The sequence below is a fragment of the Myotis nattereri genome (genome assembly GCF_964212035.1).
Source record: "Myotis nattereri genome assembly, chromosome: 15".
In the NCBI taxonomy this organism is placed as follows: Eukaryota; Metazoa; Chordata; class Mammalia; order Chiroptera; family Vespertilionidae; genus Myotis; species Myotis nattereri.
In genome coordinates, this window is record NC_138090.1 from 6,368,127 (window position 1) to 6,387,230 (window position 19,104).

Genomic DNA, 19,104 nt, shown 5'->3' on the forward strand with positions numbered 1-19,104 from the left:
GGCCGCAAAAGCAGTGAAGTCCTGACATGCTACAACCTGGACAAACTTGGAAACCACGTTAAGGGAGAGCGGCCCAAGACCAACACAACGTGAGATGTCCAGAATAGGCTAATGTATCTGTAGACGCAGAAAGTAGATTAATGGTTGCCCAGGGATGGGGGCGTGATGGAACTGGGGGGAGGGGAGAGCTAAATAATTTCTTTATGAAGTAATGAAAATGTTCTAAAATTGTGGTGATGGTTGCACAACTCTGATCAGACTAAAAATCATTTGATTGCAGTTTGGTGTGGTATATCTCAATTTGTGAATTACAGCTCAATAAAGCCATTCCCAAAACAAACAAAAACATGCTACCAAGCAAAAGTGTAACTTTGGGGTTTTATTCCTCACTGTACCCTCAAGGCCTATAATAATAGTGCCTGGCCCACCGTAGGCGCTCAGTCTGTATTTATTCAATCTTACAAACTTTCAAAAGGACTAAATTATCTTCAAGGTCTCTTTTATGCCTAATACTCTAATTCTAAAAATCAATTAGAAAACAAAAGGAGGAACTCTCAAGGTTATTGCCGTCCACTTGAGAATTTTTAGAAATAGCCTATTTAAAGGGCCTGTAAAGGAGCACAATAGTTCCGCTTTTGGCAGGGAGGGTGGACAAGTGGTTACCACACACACTTTTTTATATGAGGCCTGTATGAATATTAGACTTCAGTTCATTTGATTGAAATGCTAAACTTTCATCTTTCTTGGTAAAATAAAGCTTTATTTGAACAAATGATAGTAATTGTCCAGGAAAGTAAGTGTTCTACTTCATCTGAGCCCCCATAATTTCTAAACCATACTATCAGATGATCTATATTCAACCCAAGTCACAATGCAGTTACAAAATACCACACCAAACTTGTCCCGTCAATAGGGACTGCTGTTAACAGATCGCCCCTTATTGTATTCCACCATCTGAAATTTCAGCGCTGTACTCCTGTGGAATTACATAATCACTACTTAAAAAAAACAACTTCAATCTGTTTTCTGAAATAACTTTGTAAAGTGTTGAATAGCAACTATTTTTGATTGTGACTACGTAAGAACTATAGTCTAAACTTCCTGTAAACTTATAGAAACTTGAACTTTCTGAAAATCCAATATGAGAATAGGTGAAATTAACCCTATAAACTCTATAAAGTTATTTCTTATTTGCATTTTTAAAGGTTTTTAAAGTTTTGTGTCTGGAGACATTTTACTAGGGTATTAGCTTTGTTTTACCATTCTTCCTCTCCCACTCCAAGGCAGCCAGGCGTTTGCACATCCTTCCCTTTAGGACCAACCAGTCCTTCTGGTTCTCCGTACTGGTCCTACTCCAGGAGAGGACCGGGGGAGGGGACAAGGCGAGACACAGAACAGTGTGCCCGGGAAGGCTGGACCACAGGCACGGGGACTGTGTCAACGGAGTCCCAAGGCCCAAATGTGGCAGGGAGGCAAGGCGTCAGCCTTTAAAGAGCCGGTGGGCTTGGCCAAGAAAAGCATCTGTGGAGTCCACCACACCTTGCGCTCTCCACTCCGCCCCCTTCATTTCAGACTGCCATGCCTTCTGGATTGATTCTTGTGAGTCCTGGGTAGGCTCCCCACTCCCAATGACTGAGACTGAATTTCCTACCAACTATGAGAGATGATAGCTGATTTGATTTAAATGAAATTTAAAAATGTGTTATACAGACAACAGTATGGTGATTACCAGAAGGAAAGGGGGGGGGGGGGTGGAGGAAGGTAGAAGATACAGGGGAGATAGATGATGATGGAAGACTTGATTTGGGGTGGTGTGCATACAATATACAGGTGATGTATTAGAGCAGCAGTTCTCAACCTGTGGGTTGCGAATAATGAAAATACGTCCTGCATATCAGATATTTATATTACGATTCATAACAGTAGCCAAATTACAGTTATGAAGTAGCAACGAAAATAATTTGATGGTTGGGGGTCACAACACGAGGAACTGTATTGAAGGATCACAGCATTAGGAAGGTGGAGAACCACTGTATTAGAGAATGTACATGTGAAACCTATATAGTTTTGTTAATCTGTCACCCCAATAAATTCAATTTCAAATTCATTTCAGACAAACCAGTTTATGTGGAGTAAGATTCACACCCAATACGTTATTGCTATTTTCATGTTTTAAAATACTTGAGATCCTTGTATCTTCATGATCTCATTTGATTTTCAACATCCCATGAGAAAGGCTGAGCAGTTTTAAGATTCTCAACATCCTAATCCAGTAGTCTTACGTGTACTCCATGGAATTCTGGTGTTTCCCCAGTGGGATCGATGTGTTACATACACTACGATATCCAGCAGATGAGGGAAAATAGCCAAGTTCTCAAGTTTGTATGGAAAAAACTAAGTTAATGGGTACATTTCAATTTTTAGCTTTTCTTTCATAATTTTTCATAGCTCTTTGGTGTCTGCTATAAAATGTACAGGTAGCCAAAACCGGTTTGGCTCAGTGGATAGAGCGTCGGCCTGCGGACTGGAGGGTCCCGGGTTCGATTCCGGTCAGGGGCATGTGCCTGGGTTGCGGGCACATCCCCAGTGGGAGATGTGCAGGAGGCAGCTGATCGATGTTTCTCTCTCATCGATGTTTCCGGCTCTCTGTCTCCCTCCCTTCCTCTCTGTAAAAAATCAATAAAATGTATTAAAAAAAAAATGTACAGGTAGTAAAATTTTCAGAACTTTGCAATAACTTTGTCATGTTTTGTTCAACTTTTGTTCAGATATAAAGCCTTAGGCTATGATTTTTATAACACATATATTCTCATATTTTGGGTGAATTGTTTCTATTTAAGATGCTGAAATTAAATGACCAGTATTACATAAGCAGCAAGCAAGGTGTTACAGAACATGATTTCCAGGCAAGTTTGAGAAAAAAAACTACAGGAGTGCCCTAGTGGTTTGGCTCAGTAGATAAAGCGTCGGCCTGCAGCCTGAAGGATCCTGGGTTCGATTCTGGTCAAGGGCATATGCATGGTTGCAGGCTCAATCCCCGTACAGGATGCAGTCAATCAATGATTCTCTCTCATCACTGATGTTTCTATCCTCCCTCTCCCTTTCTCTCTGAAATCAATAAAAATATATTTTAAAAAAAACAACACAACTGCAGGCGTCAACTCTCTCCTATTGAAGAAGAAACCGAATCCCCAGTGATGAAAAGACATAGCAGTTAACACGATTGTGTGGCAACTTCTAAAGCATCTTCAGGTTCTATATGCAGTGTGATCCCTTCACACTGCAAGACACTGAGTCTGCCCAAGAGCACTTCTAACCCAGTGGAGGAGTAAGGGGAGGGCGACATCGGTGCACCAGGTCTTTAGGCCCTTGCTGTTAGGCTTCTCTACCTCTTACCTAATGGCCCCTGGCCATTGGCACTGAAAAGAAGCCTGCACATTTCAATGGCACACTAACGGTAGCCGTGCACACACAGAGTAATTGTTTTAATTGAAATGATAATAAAATAAAAATGTAAAAGAACAGTGACCATTTTAATCAAACTTTTACTTTACAAATATAAAAATAAAACCAAAACTTATTTCTTTTTAAACATTTTCTATATTTTTATATGAGAAAACTTGAGAAAAGTTCTCCAAGCCCAATTATAAATGATGCCTATACTCTAGGATGTGAACACAGTAACCAAAAGTTTAAGTTTATAAATGTAGTGATCTTTCCCTCAACATTTCCCCAATTTACCTCTAGTCTAACAATACAGCCCATCATTAAAATACAAACTACACCTAAACTGGCTTAATCTAGACTGACTTAGGCTTTAGTCTGGTTTTTGTTTGTTTGTTTGTTTCTTTTCACCAAGACAAGCCTTATAAATATAGTACAAGCTAATACTAAAAGTGTCTTTTATGGCTCAAGTGAAAATTACAGTATTCTGTTTCTCATCACATATTTAAGCAACAAAAGGAAATTGAAGTGAGTCCAGTTTAACCCAAATAAGTGATAGAAAACAAATGGAGTAATTATGGAAAATGAAACCTTATGCTACAGAAGCTGACCTGCATTCCAGTCAAAAACCACTAACCCTCTCTGGCCACGCACTCTGACAGTCTTAGTGATGGGCACCTACTGTCGCCAACACCATAAATAGTAAAAACATCAAGTTTGAGGAACTCCCCTGTGAAAAGCTACACATCATCATCTCAGTGACCTGAACAAATACTTAAAAAACTGCTTGCTGGCCTGCTGAATCTGGGGGACCTCGACCTCTCACTTCTAATTAATTATGGAAGAAAAAAAAACAGACCAATTTATTTTATCCAAACAAAATGCTCCCTTAAAGGAACTCTTATTATCCAAAGTAATAATTGAGCCATACAACACTAGTTACAAGGTAAGACAATGATAAAAACCCAGATCTGATCTTAAAAGTACAAATTCACAGAATCATCATTTGCCATTTTAAGTATCACCTACGTCTTAAAAAAATCTCAAGTCTTGCCCTAGCCGGTTTGGCTCAGAGGATAGAGCGTCGGCCTGGGGACTGAAGGGTCCTGGGCTCGATTCTGGTTTAGGGCAAGTACCTCAGTTGCAGGCTCCTCACCAGCCCCGGTCCTGGCTAGGACTCGTGCAGGAAACAACGAATTGATGTGTTTCTCTCACATCGATATTACTGTCTTTCCCTCTCTTTCCCACTCTCTCTAAAAATCAATGGGGAAAAAAATATCCTCAGGTGAGTATTCAAATAAATAAAATAAATCACAAATCTTCACCACTTAGAAAAAAATTCATTTTTGTTCAAATGGGTTTTCAATGCTAAATAAATATGATTTAAAACATTTGAGTAAAACTTTGTTTTTTCCCCCTCAATCTATTGAATATTTCCCAGTGCCATTTAGTAGTTTTATATAAAATATGCACTACTTGGATTACTCAGGGAAAATAATATGACAATTATAGTTATACAATACAAAAGAGCACTCATTTATAAACAAACCTGAACATGGAAGGCAGTCAAAAATATATCAGTTAATCAAGAGCTCATTTAAAAACTATTCAGTATTTAAGACGTAGAGACTTGGAATGCACAAGTTAAGACTTGGTTCTTGAAGAAGTGCGATAAGTTTATTTATACAAGACCTTAGTGTTAAACAGTGTCCTTGAACCCTCTTCTAATGCTGTAGGAACACATCCTATTTAAACATCCCTTCCAGAAACCAGAACAAGAGTGTTGGAATACAACAAATGACCAGTTCAAATGCAGTTTTAAAAATTTATGTTCGTGTGTTATGAGTATTACATTCAAAACCAGATCTCTTACAGTCCAAGGTTAGTCATCCAGCTGGCTTAAATGAAAGGTTTTTCTCACCTCGACCCCAGGGTATGGATGACTGACTCAAGTACGTATGCTGGAAAGCAGTGATTAAAAAAGAATTTCTAGGTCAGAGCTTAAGTTACAAAGGACATGAGTGGCCTCAAATCAGATGACACTCTTCAATTCACTCCTTTACTGACAGCACTTTATAAATCACACCCAAAAAAAAAAAAAAAAAGGCTACCTCTTTCCACCCACCCCAAATGGCAAGAGCTAATGTGGTCTGGAATGTGGTCACTTGTAGCTTTTCCCTCGCATTCCAGAAGCAATCATGGAAAGTGGGCTGGATTACGCAGTTTTCATCTCTGCCTTCCCCACTGTTTTAGGACTCAGCTAACCAGAGAGCTCACCAATAAAGTAATGAATTAGAAAGATGCGAATGTAAACCAGAGGGCAGGGCTGTTAGCCCTGAGGGAAGAGGACTATCCACAGAACCAGTGGCTTTTTCAAAGGAAACCTGCTCACTTTTGGTCCTGGGGTGTGGCGCTCACCTACTACTTGAGCAGAGACCCAGTTACAGTTACTACTTGATATGCAACCATGTGAAGGTTTGACATGTAAATGAATTTGCATGTTTATAAATAAAATTGCTCAGGCACTCTTCATCTGACTTTCTCAAGTCTAAATAGGGAAAAACATGATACAGCTTTCACATCAGAACAGCCCTGTGATCAGTACCATAAAGTTGTAAGAACCAATCAACAGTTCATCTCTATTAAAAACTTGCCAATCTCTTTTAATAGCTGTATCTTGCAAGATTTCCTTTACATTAAGCCTGCAGTAAATAAGTGTGTAATAAGGCATACACAATATATTTTAACCATTAAGCAATGGCACAGCCAGCAAACTGCCCTAAGATTTGTTTTTTATTCCTTTAAATTTGACATTAATTTAGCAGTATTTTTTAAAGTTTTTAAAATTTGTTGTTTTTCTCTTAGGCTGACAAACATCTATTCCTTATCCTGTCCTTAGATTTCAGATTATTCCAACATTACTTTGAAATATTACTTCCCCACTGGGTCAGTTGCTAAAATCAAATTTTCACCTGTATGGATACAACTTCAAGTGAATTGAAATAACTAACTTTGCAATCCAAGAGTTCAAAACCTAACTCATTCACTTTCATAAACTTCCTTCACAGACTGTCACTTTACCATGGCCCTAAGAATAACCAAGGCACAAATTCAGAACAGCACAAATAATTAATACCCTGATCATGTGAAGAAAAAAACTCTAAATGAGCTCTAGATCCATCTCTTTTTATACCACTCCCCATGACTTTCCCAAACCTACCCCATTTTAATGGTTTCCCTTATGTTTAAGGTCCACTGTTTATAAAGTAAGGCCTGGCTGAACCAGTATAAAATGTACCAGTGAGTAACATACTGGGAATTCTGCTGTAATACAGTGCATCAGAGTGTAAAGTTTGGTACGGGATTTGCACCTTGGACTCAGTCAAGCCAATCTAGTTTCGAAAAGTAACAGAAGATCCTCATCACAAAGATCTCTAACACGGCCTTGGAGTGTACCCTCAAGAGTCGTACCCAAACAAGGGTCCCATCAACTTCATTGATCGAAACTTGCCGTTGTCTCTGAACACTCACCAGCCTAAGGGGGGAGAAAAACACGATCCTCACCTGTAAGAATTTTACAAGTTTAATGTGAAATTAAAAAAAAAATACAAATAGAAAGAAGTCCACTTTTTTTTTAATGTACAAAAACGTATGAGTAGAAACAAAAGCAAATTAAACATTATCACATATGTTTACACCACTATCTAGGTTCTTCATATCAATGTTACTATTCAAACAATAGAAAGCAGGTGGCAATTTAGGGGGTGGGAAAGAGATAAAACAAAAAACCTCTTCTACCATGTTTTTTCTAGACTGTGCAGAGCTGTGCTCACAGAGACGGCTTCTTTTACTTCTCCACTGTGCAGGAATTCAGTTGTATATAAAATTGAACCTGAATTTTAAAAAGAACAGCTTTATTAAAAACAATAGCCTTTACATAGTTTCTACCTTAGATCAGCAATTTTCAACCTCCTTCATCTGATGGCACACGTAAGCTAACCACTAAAATTCTGCAGCACACCAAAAAATATATTTTTGCTGATCTGACCAAAATAAAAATAGGTATAATTTTGATTCATTCACACCAGATGGCTACTGTGTTGGCTGTCACTTTTTAATTTGACAATCTAAGGGAAAAGAGGTCAGTGCCAGGTATTGCAAGTTCTAAGACTTCTGCAGCACACTGGCTGAAAACTCACTTGCCTTAGATCAGTGGTCGCCAACCAGTGGTCCACGGACCACTGGTGGTCCATGAGGTCTGAAAGGTTGGCGACTACTGCCTTAGATGATAAAAAAAATTTGGACATTTCTACCCTCTCTTGACATTTTTGGCATTTTCCACACCGAAACACACTTTTCTCTCACCCGTCACAACTTACACATTAAATAACAGTGCTATTGAAACTTATAATAATAATAATAATGAGAGTCTAAATTTGAGTAACTATCCACTAATAGGTTCCCTGAGGGAAGGAAAAGATTTTACACTTCATTGTATTCTGACCACTCAGCACAGTTCCTGGCCTGATAGGTGGTGTTTAAATAAATGAATAATACGACTTTTTTTCATATCCCACTTTTCAACCAAAGCAGAGGAGTAAAAGATGAAGTTTGATTAGTGTAACAAAACAGAAAGCCCTATTTTACTCAAGAAGCTTTAATAGAAGGCAAGATGACGACTGGAATTGTTTCTAAATTAACGTTTAGTAAGCACTTACCAGGTGCCTGGCATTATTAAAAGCACTTTACGTGCGTTACTTCACTGTTTCTCACAATTCTATGAAGTGGGGGCCACCATTTACAGATGAATAAAGAGGCAAATAGGTATGTATAACCATTTGTTGTGGCCAAACTGTCAGGAAGTATTGAAGGTGGAAATCAAATCCAAACACTGACCACAGAATCTGTATTCTAACCACCATGCTATTCTGCAATTCCTAGCTATGGTTGGCTCTAAGTTCAACCACTATGAGTCAACTTTAAAAAAAAAAATGCATTTCTCATCACTCTGCCTTAAAAAAATATATATATCAAATTCCATGTAAAAATCCAGGAGGTAATCCCATATGCCCCCAATTTGGGCCTAAATACAGTAGGTTCCAGAAAGGAAAAAGAATATATTACACCAAGAGATTCAATCCCCACATTTTTATGTAGGTAACTCTCTTTGTATTGTACATTGCTGACTACAATTTTTCCATGGCTTCTTTGAATGAAGACTTCAAACTTAACTGTACAGAGTATCAAATTCGGGGAAGAGCAGTTACACAAATACCATGTCAGGCACACGTTAGGGCCACTTTTGGTCAGTCATGTTTAATCTATGGCTTGCACATGATGTAAGGGTACACCTACTGTCTTAACTTCCTTAAAGACCAAAATTCATGAACTATCCCTTCTCAAGTGGCTCGGAGTATTTTAAATCTGGCAGCTTAGTCAAATCAACCACAAATGTTCAACATTCCATACCTGCTCAGAAGCTGAGGGAGACTAGAAATGATGGGTCCATATCCGGGTGCGTTGTCATACAATTCAAACAACGGTGCGGCTACCAGCTTGTAATTTTTAGGGACTGCGAACAAGGCTAAAATAAAACAAAGCAGTACTCATTTTCTCTAATTTCTTATATAATCAGTTTCCACTTCATTTGTAATAACCAATTTTACATTTGAAAAACATTTGTGGAAAAAGATAATCTCAATACATTTTGGTTCTGTCTTTTAAGCAAATTCATAGTGAGAGCTTTGAAACTGACTTAAAGAGATCCATGCTATTAACAACCAAGAGCACCTTATTTAAGTTCTGGCCCTGAGAGGAAGGGGAGAATTTGTAATTTATTTGGATTCCCTTTTAAGAATATTATAAGAAATGGGATAATTATTTGTTTAAATGCACAAGCCTAAAGATGCTATTTTTTTAAAAACAAATCATCTGGTACTTGAGGGTCTAGTTAAACTTACTTTCTCGCCCTAGCTGGTTTGGCTCAGTGGATAGAGCGTCAGCCTGTGGACTGAAGGGTCCCAGGTTCGATTCAGGTCAAGGGCACATGCCTGAGCTGCAGGCTCGATCCCTAGTTGGGGGGGGGGGGGGGGGGCATGCAGGAGGCAACCAATCAATGATTTCTCTCATCGATGTTTCTATCTCTCTCTTCCTCTCCCTTCCTCTCTGAAAGCAATAAAAATATTATTTATTTTAAAAATAAATAAACTTACTTTCTCCCCAATAGTATATGACTGGCATATCTATGAGAAAAACTAGGTAGTTCTATATAAACTTGCTTTGTGTTTTTAAAAAACTCAAGGAACCTGAAGACAAATAGAAGTATCCTTGAAATTATGCTATAAAAGTTTTTAAATGGCTGCATTCAAAAACAAAATAGCTTACCTTTCTCTTGAAGTTGAACCAAAAACAACTTCTTATGTTCCTTTGGTTTTGTAATGTGTGCAGGAATATATGGATACTAAATAACAAGAGAATAATATGTTGTTGCCAAATCATCCGTTTATACCTCCATGCCTCTATTTATCAACTTCTCCCATTTTAGACATTAAGCCCAAATATCAACCCTCTGAGACCAAGTTCCTCACAACCCCAACATAATTTTAACATATATCCTGTAACTTCATTTATTTCTTTACATGTTTATCCCCCAATACAGTGCTGCTGAGAGAATTAGAATCCTTCCTAGTCTTCTCTTTACCAGGATCTAGTACCTAACAGATGTACTAATAAAGAAATGCTTTAATAAACATAAAACAACAAATAGTGAACTACTCAACAACTCAAGACAAATAGGTAGACACAGGATTTACAGCTTGAGAAATTTACAACACAATTAAGTCTAATATTTGGTTGCTTTTTAAATAAGTTGTTTGTTTTCCCTACAAATATCATTATGAAGTTAAATTTTCTAGAAGCCTGATGTGCTCCTTTTCTTTTAGGCCTTTTTCTCCAGTCTTCATCTTGGTGTTTAAGTCAATTGTGCTTTACAACAAGACAGAGATACAAAGGTGGTGCTCTTTTCCCCCGACACCTAGTCAATACCCCAAGTTTACTAAAAACACAACCCTTATGTTATACACTAGCAGAGCCGACACTAGGGTTTAGTAAATTAAGGGAATTGTCCTAGGACCATAGTAGGGGACATGAATAAGACTATTCAGAAAGTAACCTGGAGAACTTTTGGGTTCTGACTGAGCATTTTCCAGTTAGATCTAGGAATGTTCAAAAAAAAGTTTACAGTAATTGTTCTGTGCATCTTTTGACCAGGATCTTCATTCATTTCCAGATGAAATTCTACTTTCTTAAAGCCAACACAATTCTCAGGTAGTGAGCACTAGCACCAGCTTCCATCGCACCTTATCTTCCTATCCCTCAGGTCTACTGGGAAGTCAGAGGGAAGAGGACAGACAGAACAATCTTTAGATAGGCCAGCATTGTCGTAAGTGTTCCCCTCCACGTCCTGCGTGGTTCAGGGTTCGGGTCTGGAAGAGGAGCCGCACAACAAATGAAATAGAAAAAACAAGAGAATAATTTGGGAATATTGGGGGACCAGGAGAGAGAGTCCAACTCAAGAGGAAGGACTTCCACTGTGCTCAGGCCTCACCAAGCTTTTTATAGTGAGGGGTAAACAAGGCAGTGGTTACCAAAGTTACACTTTTCTTGTGAGTTTCACTTGTTTACAGCATGGTTATACTTCCTGCACTTCCTCAGCCCATTAGCTTCCCAGATAAGATCTAGGGAGTGTTATAAGGTCAAGCCTAATTATGCTAAGAGGACTGTGCCCTCTAAGCTGGGAATTGTTTGTGACTTTGCCCACAGGTCAGTCCGAGGCTTAACCCTATATCAGTTTCCCACACAACATCTTGAGAAATTCTTGAGCTGGGATGTCTTGCCATGCAAAGAAGCTATTAAAGTCATAGAGCCTAGCCAAAAGAATTCAGGATCCAACTTCAAGTATCTATTCTTTCCTACACAAACTATACTTCAGGGTAACCAAGTACTTGATGGGAAAAGTTTCTCTTTATTTAAGGATCAGCATACCAATGAAATGAAAAGATCAAGGACTTGTTATTAATGAGCTAATAACATTACAAAGGAGACAACCAGACATTACAACATTCCTGATAAAAGTTCACAATACCACCCTTGATAGCCAACCTCCAAATGACTCCCAAAGGTCCCAGTCTTCTTCCTGCTACCCACACCTCTGTGTAGTTGCCTCCCACAATGTACTATGTGGGTTTGTGTGACTGACAGTATGAGTAGAACTCACAGTATGTCACCACCAATATTAGTTTATAACAGACTGTAGCTTCCTACTTGGGCACTCTTTCTGTCCACGTCTCCATCTTGAGGCTCACACACTAGGGGAAGCCAGCTGTCTTACTGGGAGTTGCCCTATGGGGATGCTCTCATGGCAACTGAGGAAGGTGTTAGGTCAACAGCCAAGAACGAGCTGAGGCCTTCAGTCCTACAGTCCAGAGGAACTGAGAGGTATGCTAAGAGCCACACATGTGAGCTTGGGATCAGATCCGTAAGCCTCAGTTCAGCCTTGAAATGACGCAATCCCAGCTGACGACTTGACCAAAATTTCACAAGAGACCATGAGCCAGAAAGACCCAGCTAAGCACTCCCAGATGCCTGACCCTGAGAAACTAAGATAATAAATGTTTGCTGTTTTAGACTGCTAAGTTTTGGGGTAACAGATTAGGTAACAACAAATAAACAATATTATCTCCTCTAGTGAGCCTTGTACTCCCCTCCCAAAAGATTGAGCCCAAATTTAATCTATTGATCTAACTATCAATTCACAGGAGAGGATAAAGAGTTACATGTTCAATGACAACAGGGAATGCAATCAGCAATGGAAACACTACATTACACACTACAAGGGGAAAAAGAAAGACAGGGACTCTGGCGGGATAACTCCGTTGGTTAGAGTGTTGTCCCAATACGCCAAGGTTGCAAGCTCAATTCCTGATCAGGGCACACACAAGAATTAACCAATGAATGCATAAATGACTGGAAGAACAAATCATGTCTGTCTGTCTGTCTCTCTCTCTCTCTAAAAAAATAAAAAATTAAAAAAATTTAAAAAAGACAGGGAACCAACTTGTAGATGTAAAAAATTCTTAAGAGATTATCCTAATTAAAATAAACAAAGTAACAATAAAATTTGAAACTATAAGGAATATGTGAACAGTGACTACGTTTAATGACATTATGGAATTTTTTATTATTTAAAAAAATCCTTATCTTTTAGAGACACATACTGGAAAATTTACTATTGAAATTATATCGAGGATTTGCTTCCAAACAATCTCAGTTGTTAACTGCTGAAGGTGGATGACAGGTAAAGGATATATTTACTCTATTTTCTGTACTTTTATATAGATTTAAAATTTTCTTTTAAAAGAAAAAATGCTCAGAATTAAAATTTTTCATTTCAGTTAAGAAGGGTAAAAAGGAAATTTCAAGTCAAAGTCTACTATGATCTTTTTATTTTATCTTACTTATTTTTTTACTATGATCTTTTTAAATGGCTGGAATTAAACCCGTTTCCTACTTCCCCAAATGCCCAGCAAATACAACTGAACACTGACCTGAGGAGGTTCAAAATTTGGTCTCCACCAGTTACCAATGCAGTCATCAATAACCCAGTCTTGCAGGACTCCATCTTGACGACCTAGTATCTGTCAGAAAAGAAATGATACAGCCAGTAAGCAATAGAACATACATGACCATACACTCTTCCTCAATGAACAGATTTTTTTGGCAGCACTCCTAATAGATACATACTTTCCATATGGGCTTCCTTTCTATAATTTCTTATGTATTACTGTATGTGTCACCCTGCCCAAGACATACACTATTAGTTCAAAACTGGCAATCTAGCATTGACATAAACAGAGAGAACCCAACAAATATTGTTATACCCTGACTATACTTTAAAAAAACCAAAGATAATCAATTACCCATATCAGCCAATGCTATACAATAGTTTTTATAAAATCAACTATGGCTTCTGTAAGTCACCCATCTGACCAAGTTATAAAAAGAAGTGTGCAAAATTCAAAATTTTCCTTTTTATGATTCTGTAAAACATTAAACTTATATTGTTTTAATCAAAGCTGTAGTCTACATTTTAATTAGTCAAAAATGGTTCTAAAAGTTTCATTAACAACAAAGAGCAGTTCCCTGTCCCACTGGCTATAACTCTCAACTCTTAGCTGTTTTACCCTGTTATCTGCCTCTATTTATAAAAGCATTCAAAATCCTACAGAGGCCTACCATGAACAAAACTACCTGCATTCAGAGCTCCAGCGTCAAGACCTACTAGATGTATAACATCAACAAGTTACTTGAACTCCCTGTGCCCCCGTTTTCTGATCAGTAAAATGTAGTTAATAATAATACCTACTTCCTAGGGCTGCTGTGATAACTGAAGAAGTTATTGTATTTAAAACACTTAGGATAGCACAGTAAGTGCCCAATAAATATTGGCCTTTGTTAATCATTACTATTACATAAACACTTCAAGGAAAAAAATAAAAGTAAGTATAAGTTGAACTCCTGGAAAATAAACATTGTACATACTAACACTCTGGGGTTTAAGTTTTATGTATTGAAAAGTTATCAAAAGAAACTTATCCTTTCACAAGACATAAAAAGCCTAATTATCTAGTAAGTGGGTGGTATTAACAAGGGCAATAATATAACCGTCCAAGTGGTTAAATAGAAAAATACCTCTGTCATCAAGCGTTTTAGTCCTTCAACTTCGTCTTCTCCTGGGTTAAGTTCACCACCAGGTCTGCATAAAAGTTAAGAATTTCAGCTTTCAACTCAATACAATTTTGGGATAATAGGAAGAAGACAGTAATAGTTATTTCTATCAAGTAACTGAACAGCACACATACTCCAGTGTCACATGATGAGGCAATCAAAGTGAAGGGGAAGAATATGCTAGAAATAAAAAGCTGAATTCACGTTAATTCACCAGATTAACAGTACACAAACCCTAATTTTAAGCAAACAAAATATGTAGCATAATGTAAACATTACATAATTGCTGACCATCAGTCCATCCCAATCTCTTTTCTCTGGAAGCTATTTAGCGAGAGTGAAGTCTATAAACAGCCACAGAGCAATGAACCACATTCTTTTAGTCTGAAGAACGGGGCATTTTTCCAGAACGCCAACCTAAATATTTGAGACCTCTCTTTTGGTACAATCTGGTCAAATAGTTGTGAACTAAATGTATATCAAGAAATTTATAAGCTTAAATGGTAAAACTAAAAATTTATCCATAAAAATGTAAGCCATTTCAAGAATAGGAAACACTATTCATCCTAAGAAATAATATCCACTGTTCTTAGCGATGCTACAAAGACTTCTAGTAACAGAACTTGGACCAATTTGTTTAACAGGGCTCCTATCAAGCTCTGTCATTAATATCAACAATATACAGAGACATGTGGATTTCTAGTTAGGCAATAAGTGAGCATTGCCCTGAAGAAAAATTAATTGTGATTTTTCTTTTTCTAAAGACTCCATGAACAGCCATGTTTGTTGAGTGAATACTATATTCCAAAGCTGCATAAAACAGCAACCTTATTAAAAGCTGTCTTGCTGTTAATTTCTAACAACACTTACAGTTTGAAGAAAGTTGTTCCCAGCTGTAGCAGTAGCACATGGGGTAGTCGGTGCTCATGTACAATCAGAACCCCTTCTACAGTCCTCCTCATTCCAATTTTATCAAATTCCTCCCTCATGCGTTGAAATCTGGCTGCAACAGAGCTGTCCTTCTCATAGAGGGGCTCTTTTGTACCAAAAGTATAATTGGTAAGAGGGTACCTGTGATCCAAAGACAAACATTACACATGAGAACTGGAGACTATAATTTACCAGCATAGATACCAACCATACACATATACATACATACATATATATAACATGTATACGGTAAATAGTGTATATATATTGTACTCAGGGACAGAGGATTTGTCCAGTTACACAACTAGTTAATGAAACAGCAGAGACTGGAATCCAGATGTTGGAACTCTGAAGCTCGAGCTTCTATTAAATCAAGCATATATACTACTATCCTTAAGGCCCTTAAATGCTTAGTTATCTGGACATCTGGTAATCCCCTGGTTTTAGGTTGTGGCTAGTACCATAGCATTGCCAAGCTTGTTAATGTCCCTTTGGGCTCCTCTGACAGGTAATCAGAAATTGCATGAATCCTATTAGCTTAAATGGCTAATCTCTTTTGTCTCAAAGTTGAGCTACTACTTCCATCATCTCTTCTGTTTTTTCTACTTCTCCCAGTCAAGTCCCTCAGACTTTTTTAGTACCATAACCCTTTCCTCTTTAGATGAACTTTTCTTTCCCCTCTAAAACCTTTTAGCCTTCTGTATTTATTTCATTCATTATCCTTATTCTTCTCTTCTCTTCATTCATTATCTTCTACCCAATCTGAATATTCTTCCTTTATCAAAATATGGCACATATTGTTAAAGACGGTTTTCATCTTGCCTAGCAAAGATCAAATTTTTCCTTAAAAATACCATTTTTATCACACATATCACCTTGTAACCCCTCAATCATGAGACTTATAGTAAGAAGCCCCTGGTTCTAAGCCTCTGAGTCAGAATGCTTTGACCACACTGTCCATTCCCAAGGTATCTATCTATTCTATAAAAATGCCTCGACATGAAGTCAGTAACTACATAACTAATCCACTCTGCTATTCTTGAAAGGGGTTGCCAAAACTTAAAAAGTTAGTTTGAGCCCAGCCATGATGGCTCAATGGAGGTCAGGGTTTGATTCCCAGTTAGGGCACATGCCTGGGGTTATGGGCTCAATTCCCAGTGGGGGGCATGCGGGAGCAGTCGATCAATGATTATCTCTCATCATTGATGCTTCTATCCCTCTCTCTTCCTGTCTGAAATCAATTAAAATATATATTGCGGGAGGCGGGGGAAGGAAAGGACTTCAACTTATATCTTTACTCACACATGAATTGATTTACAACACGATTATTTTGAATACTGTATTTATATAGGAGAGGGAAAGAACTGTAAATCCATCAACCCATAACTTTAATGGAGCAAAGATGAAAACATTTTCACCAAGTTAATTCTACGTAAGGGCTTAGTGCAAACTGATGCAATAATCAAGGCAAACCAAGGGAAAACTGAGTCCTGGTTCTAATCACCACTACAGGCTGTGCTTTCACAGTGTTTAAAAGGGGGGCATTTGCCTTTCCCACGATATGGGAATCTTATGAGGGTTCTTAAAAGCAGCGCTATGCAATGAGAATATATGATGTTAATGTAATAGCTATTCACCTGAATAGACGCAACTATCTACCAATTCCAGATTTCATAAGCCCCAAAGTTTTATTATCTACATTTTCAAGCAAGCATCTGTTTTGCCAAATAAAACAATAGCCATCTTTTCAATTTCAATTCGCTTTTGAGGGAGGGAAATTCATTGATTTGAACATGAAGCAGAGAAAACATCTAAGGTGTCCATCAAAACACCAATATCAGCCCTGGCTGGTTTGGCTCACTGGATAGGGGGGCAGACTGGGGACTGAAGGGTCTCAGGTTCCATTCCAATCAAGGGCATGTATCTTGGTTGCAGGCACATCTCCAGTAGGGGGTGTGCAGGAGGCAGCTGATCGATGCTTCTCTATCATCGATGTTTCTAACTCTCTATCCCTCTTCCCTCCTCTGTAAAAAATCAGTAAAATGTATTTTTTAGCCGAAACCGGTTTGGCTCGGTGGGTGGAGCGTCAGCCTGCGGACTGAAGGGTCCCGGGTTCGATTCCGGTCAAGGACATGTGCCTGGGTTGCGGGCACATCCCCGGTGGGGGATGTGCAGGAGGCGGCTGGTCGATGTTTCTCTCTCATCGATGTTTCTGACTCTCTGTCTCTCTCTCTTCCTCTCTGTAGAAAATCGGTAAAATATATTTAAAAAAAAAATAGTTCCCTTCCTTTCCCTTTTAAAAAAAAAATGTATTTTTTAAAAAACACACCAATATCAGAAAATCCTTGCACCTTTTTTAAAAAAAGTATGTTTTTATGATTTTAGAGAGAGAAGGGGGTAGAGAGAGAGAAAAACATCAATAGGCTGCCTCCTTCCTACACCCCCCCTCCCCCACCGGGGATGGAGCCCTCAACCCGGGCTTGTGCCCTGACCCAGATTCAACCCGGAGACCTTCTGGTGCAATGGAGGATGCTCAACCCACTGAGGAGCCGCACACCCAGGGCAAACCCTTGCACCTTTTAAACACCGAACAGAATTAAGTGGCCATGTCCTCCATGCAGGCCAGCATCGCAGCGCCTCACAAACTCTTGGGGCAATTTCTTGAGTGAGACACAGCGCAGGGCCAAGGACCTGCCACGGCGAGATTCCTAGCGAGAGCGGCCTCGAAAGGCAATGGCTTGAAGTGCTCCCGCGGAAAGGTGCGGATGACCAAACGCAGCTACAGCCCCAGGTTCCCGGGGGTTGCCTTACAGACTCCTCCAGGGGCTTCGGGCCCAACCGTCCCCGCACCCACCCTCCCGAGCGAGCGGCTGGATGCTCTCGCTGCGGCAGAGAAGACTTATGTGAATGCACCGGGCCGGCCAGAGAGCCCCGGGCCCACGAATGAAATGTGTGCATGAGCTGGAATGCAAAACAGCCGTTTTATTAGAAGAAAAAAAAACAACTAACGCTACGCGTTAGCAGTGGTTCTCAACCTGTGGGTCGGGACCCCTCTGGCGGTCGAAGGACCCTTTCACAGGGGTCGCCTAAGACCATCCTGCATATCAGATATTTACATGACGATTCATAACCGTAGCAACATTACAGTGACGAAGTAGCCACGAAAATGATTTTATGGTTGGGTCACAACATGAGGGACTGTATTTAAAGGGCCAGAAGGCTGAGAACCACTGCGTTAGAGCTAGGTCTCGAAAACGGTTAGAAAGATAGACACCATATTTTGCGGGTTATCTGCGGGGAGGTGGAGGAAAGGATGAATTCAAAGCAAACTAGCGTTCTTCCCAGGAATACAGGCGCATGGGAACCAGCCTTCCTCCGGAAGAAGAAACACCCTCTCAGGTAGGACAGGATCTAACCACCTCGGCGCTGGCGAACGTGGAAGGGGCCTGCAGGGGGTAAAGGCGCGCACTCGCCAGCGGGAGTGGGGTGGTGGGGGGCGGGGAGGCACGGAGCCAGCGAGGGCCGGGGCGCGCCGGCCGGAGAATTCCGGAGGGGAAGGCGGCTCGGGCTGGCCAGGCCGTACTTACAGGTTGATGGTGCGCTCCAAGGTGAGGGGCTTGGTCTGCTGGATGTACTTGTTGCCGAACTGGTTGACCCCCCGCGGCCAGCCGGTTTGCGAGCGATTGGGCGGCACCACGGACATGCTGGCGAGGACTGGTGGCGACGCGGAAAGCGGGGAGAGGCAGGGAGACTTCCCCGGTGCGGGCAGCGGTTGTCGGCGTCCCACTCAGCAGCCGCGGCCCGCCATTAATGTGAAAGCGCTAGAGGAGGCGGACGCCCGCCGGAAGTGCATCCAGAGCCTCGGGCGGCAGGAAGTAGAGAGGCGGGAGCCAGCCAGGCCGAGCAACCACTGGGCCGGCGGCTGGTGGGATGTCGCAATATCTT

General features: G+C 39.9%; 1 protein-coding gene across 1 annotated transcript; it reads right to left on the reverse strand.

Moving 5' to 3' along the window:
* Positions 1 to 7,011: 7,011 nt before the first annotated feature.
* Positions 7,012 to 18,999, reverse strand: NUDT21 (nudix hydrolase 21). The gene is made up of 7 exons (XM_081108056.1): positions 18,747 to 18,999; positions 15,100 to 15,300; positions 14,194 to 14,257; positions 13,050 to 13,139; positions 9,829 to 9,904; positions 8,914 to 9,028; positions 7,012 to 7,336 (listed from the first exon to the last, which is right to left on the reverse strand). Exons 1-7 carry the CDS (start codon positions 18,860 to 18,862, stop codon positions 7,315 to 7,317), a joined length of 684 nt encoding a protein of 227 aa, XP_080964182.1. The 5' UTR covers positions 18,863 to 18,999; the 3' UTR covers positions 7,012 to 7,314.
* Positions 19,000 to 19,104: the final 105 nt, after the last annotated feature.

What these genes read in the sequence shown, in the direction of transcription:
- NUDT21 (XM_081108056.1), bottom strand. Translation starts at nt 18,862, where the DNA reads ATGTCCGTGGTGCCGCCCAATCGCTCGCAAACCGGCTGGCCGCGGGGG. An exon ending in TTGGAGCGCACCATCAACCT is followed by an intron (nt 15,301 to 18,746) that starts GTAAGTACGGCC and finishes TTTGGATCACAG; the next exon opens with GTACCCTCTTACCAATTATA. An exon ending in GGAACAACTTTCTTCAAACT is followed by an intron (nt 14,258 to 15,099) that starts GTAAGTGTTGTT and finishes ACTTTTATGCAG; the next exon opens with ACCTGGTGGTGAACTTAACC.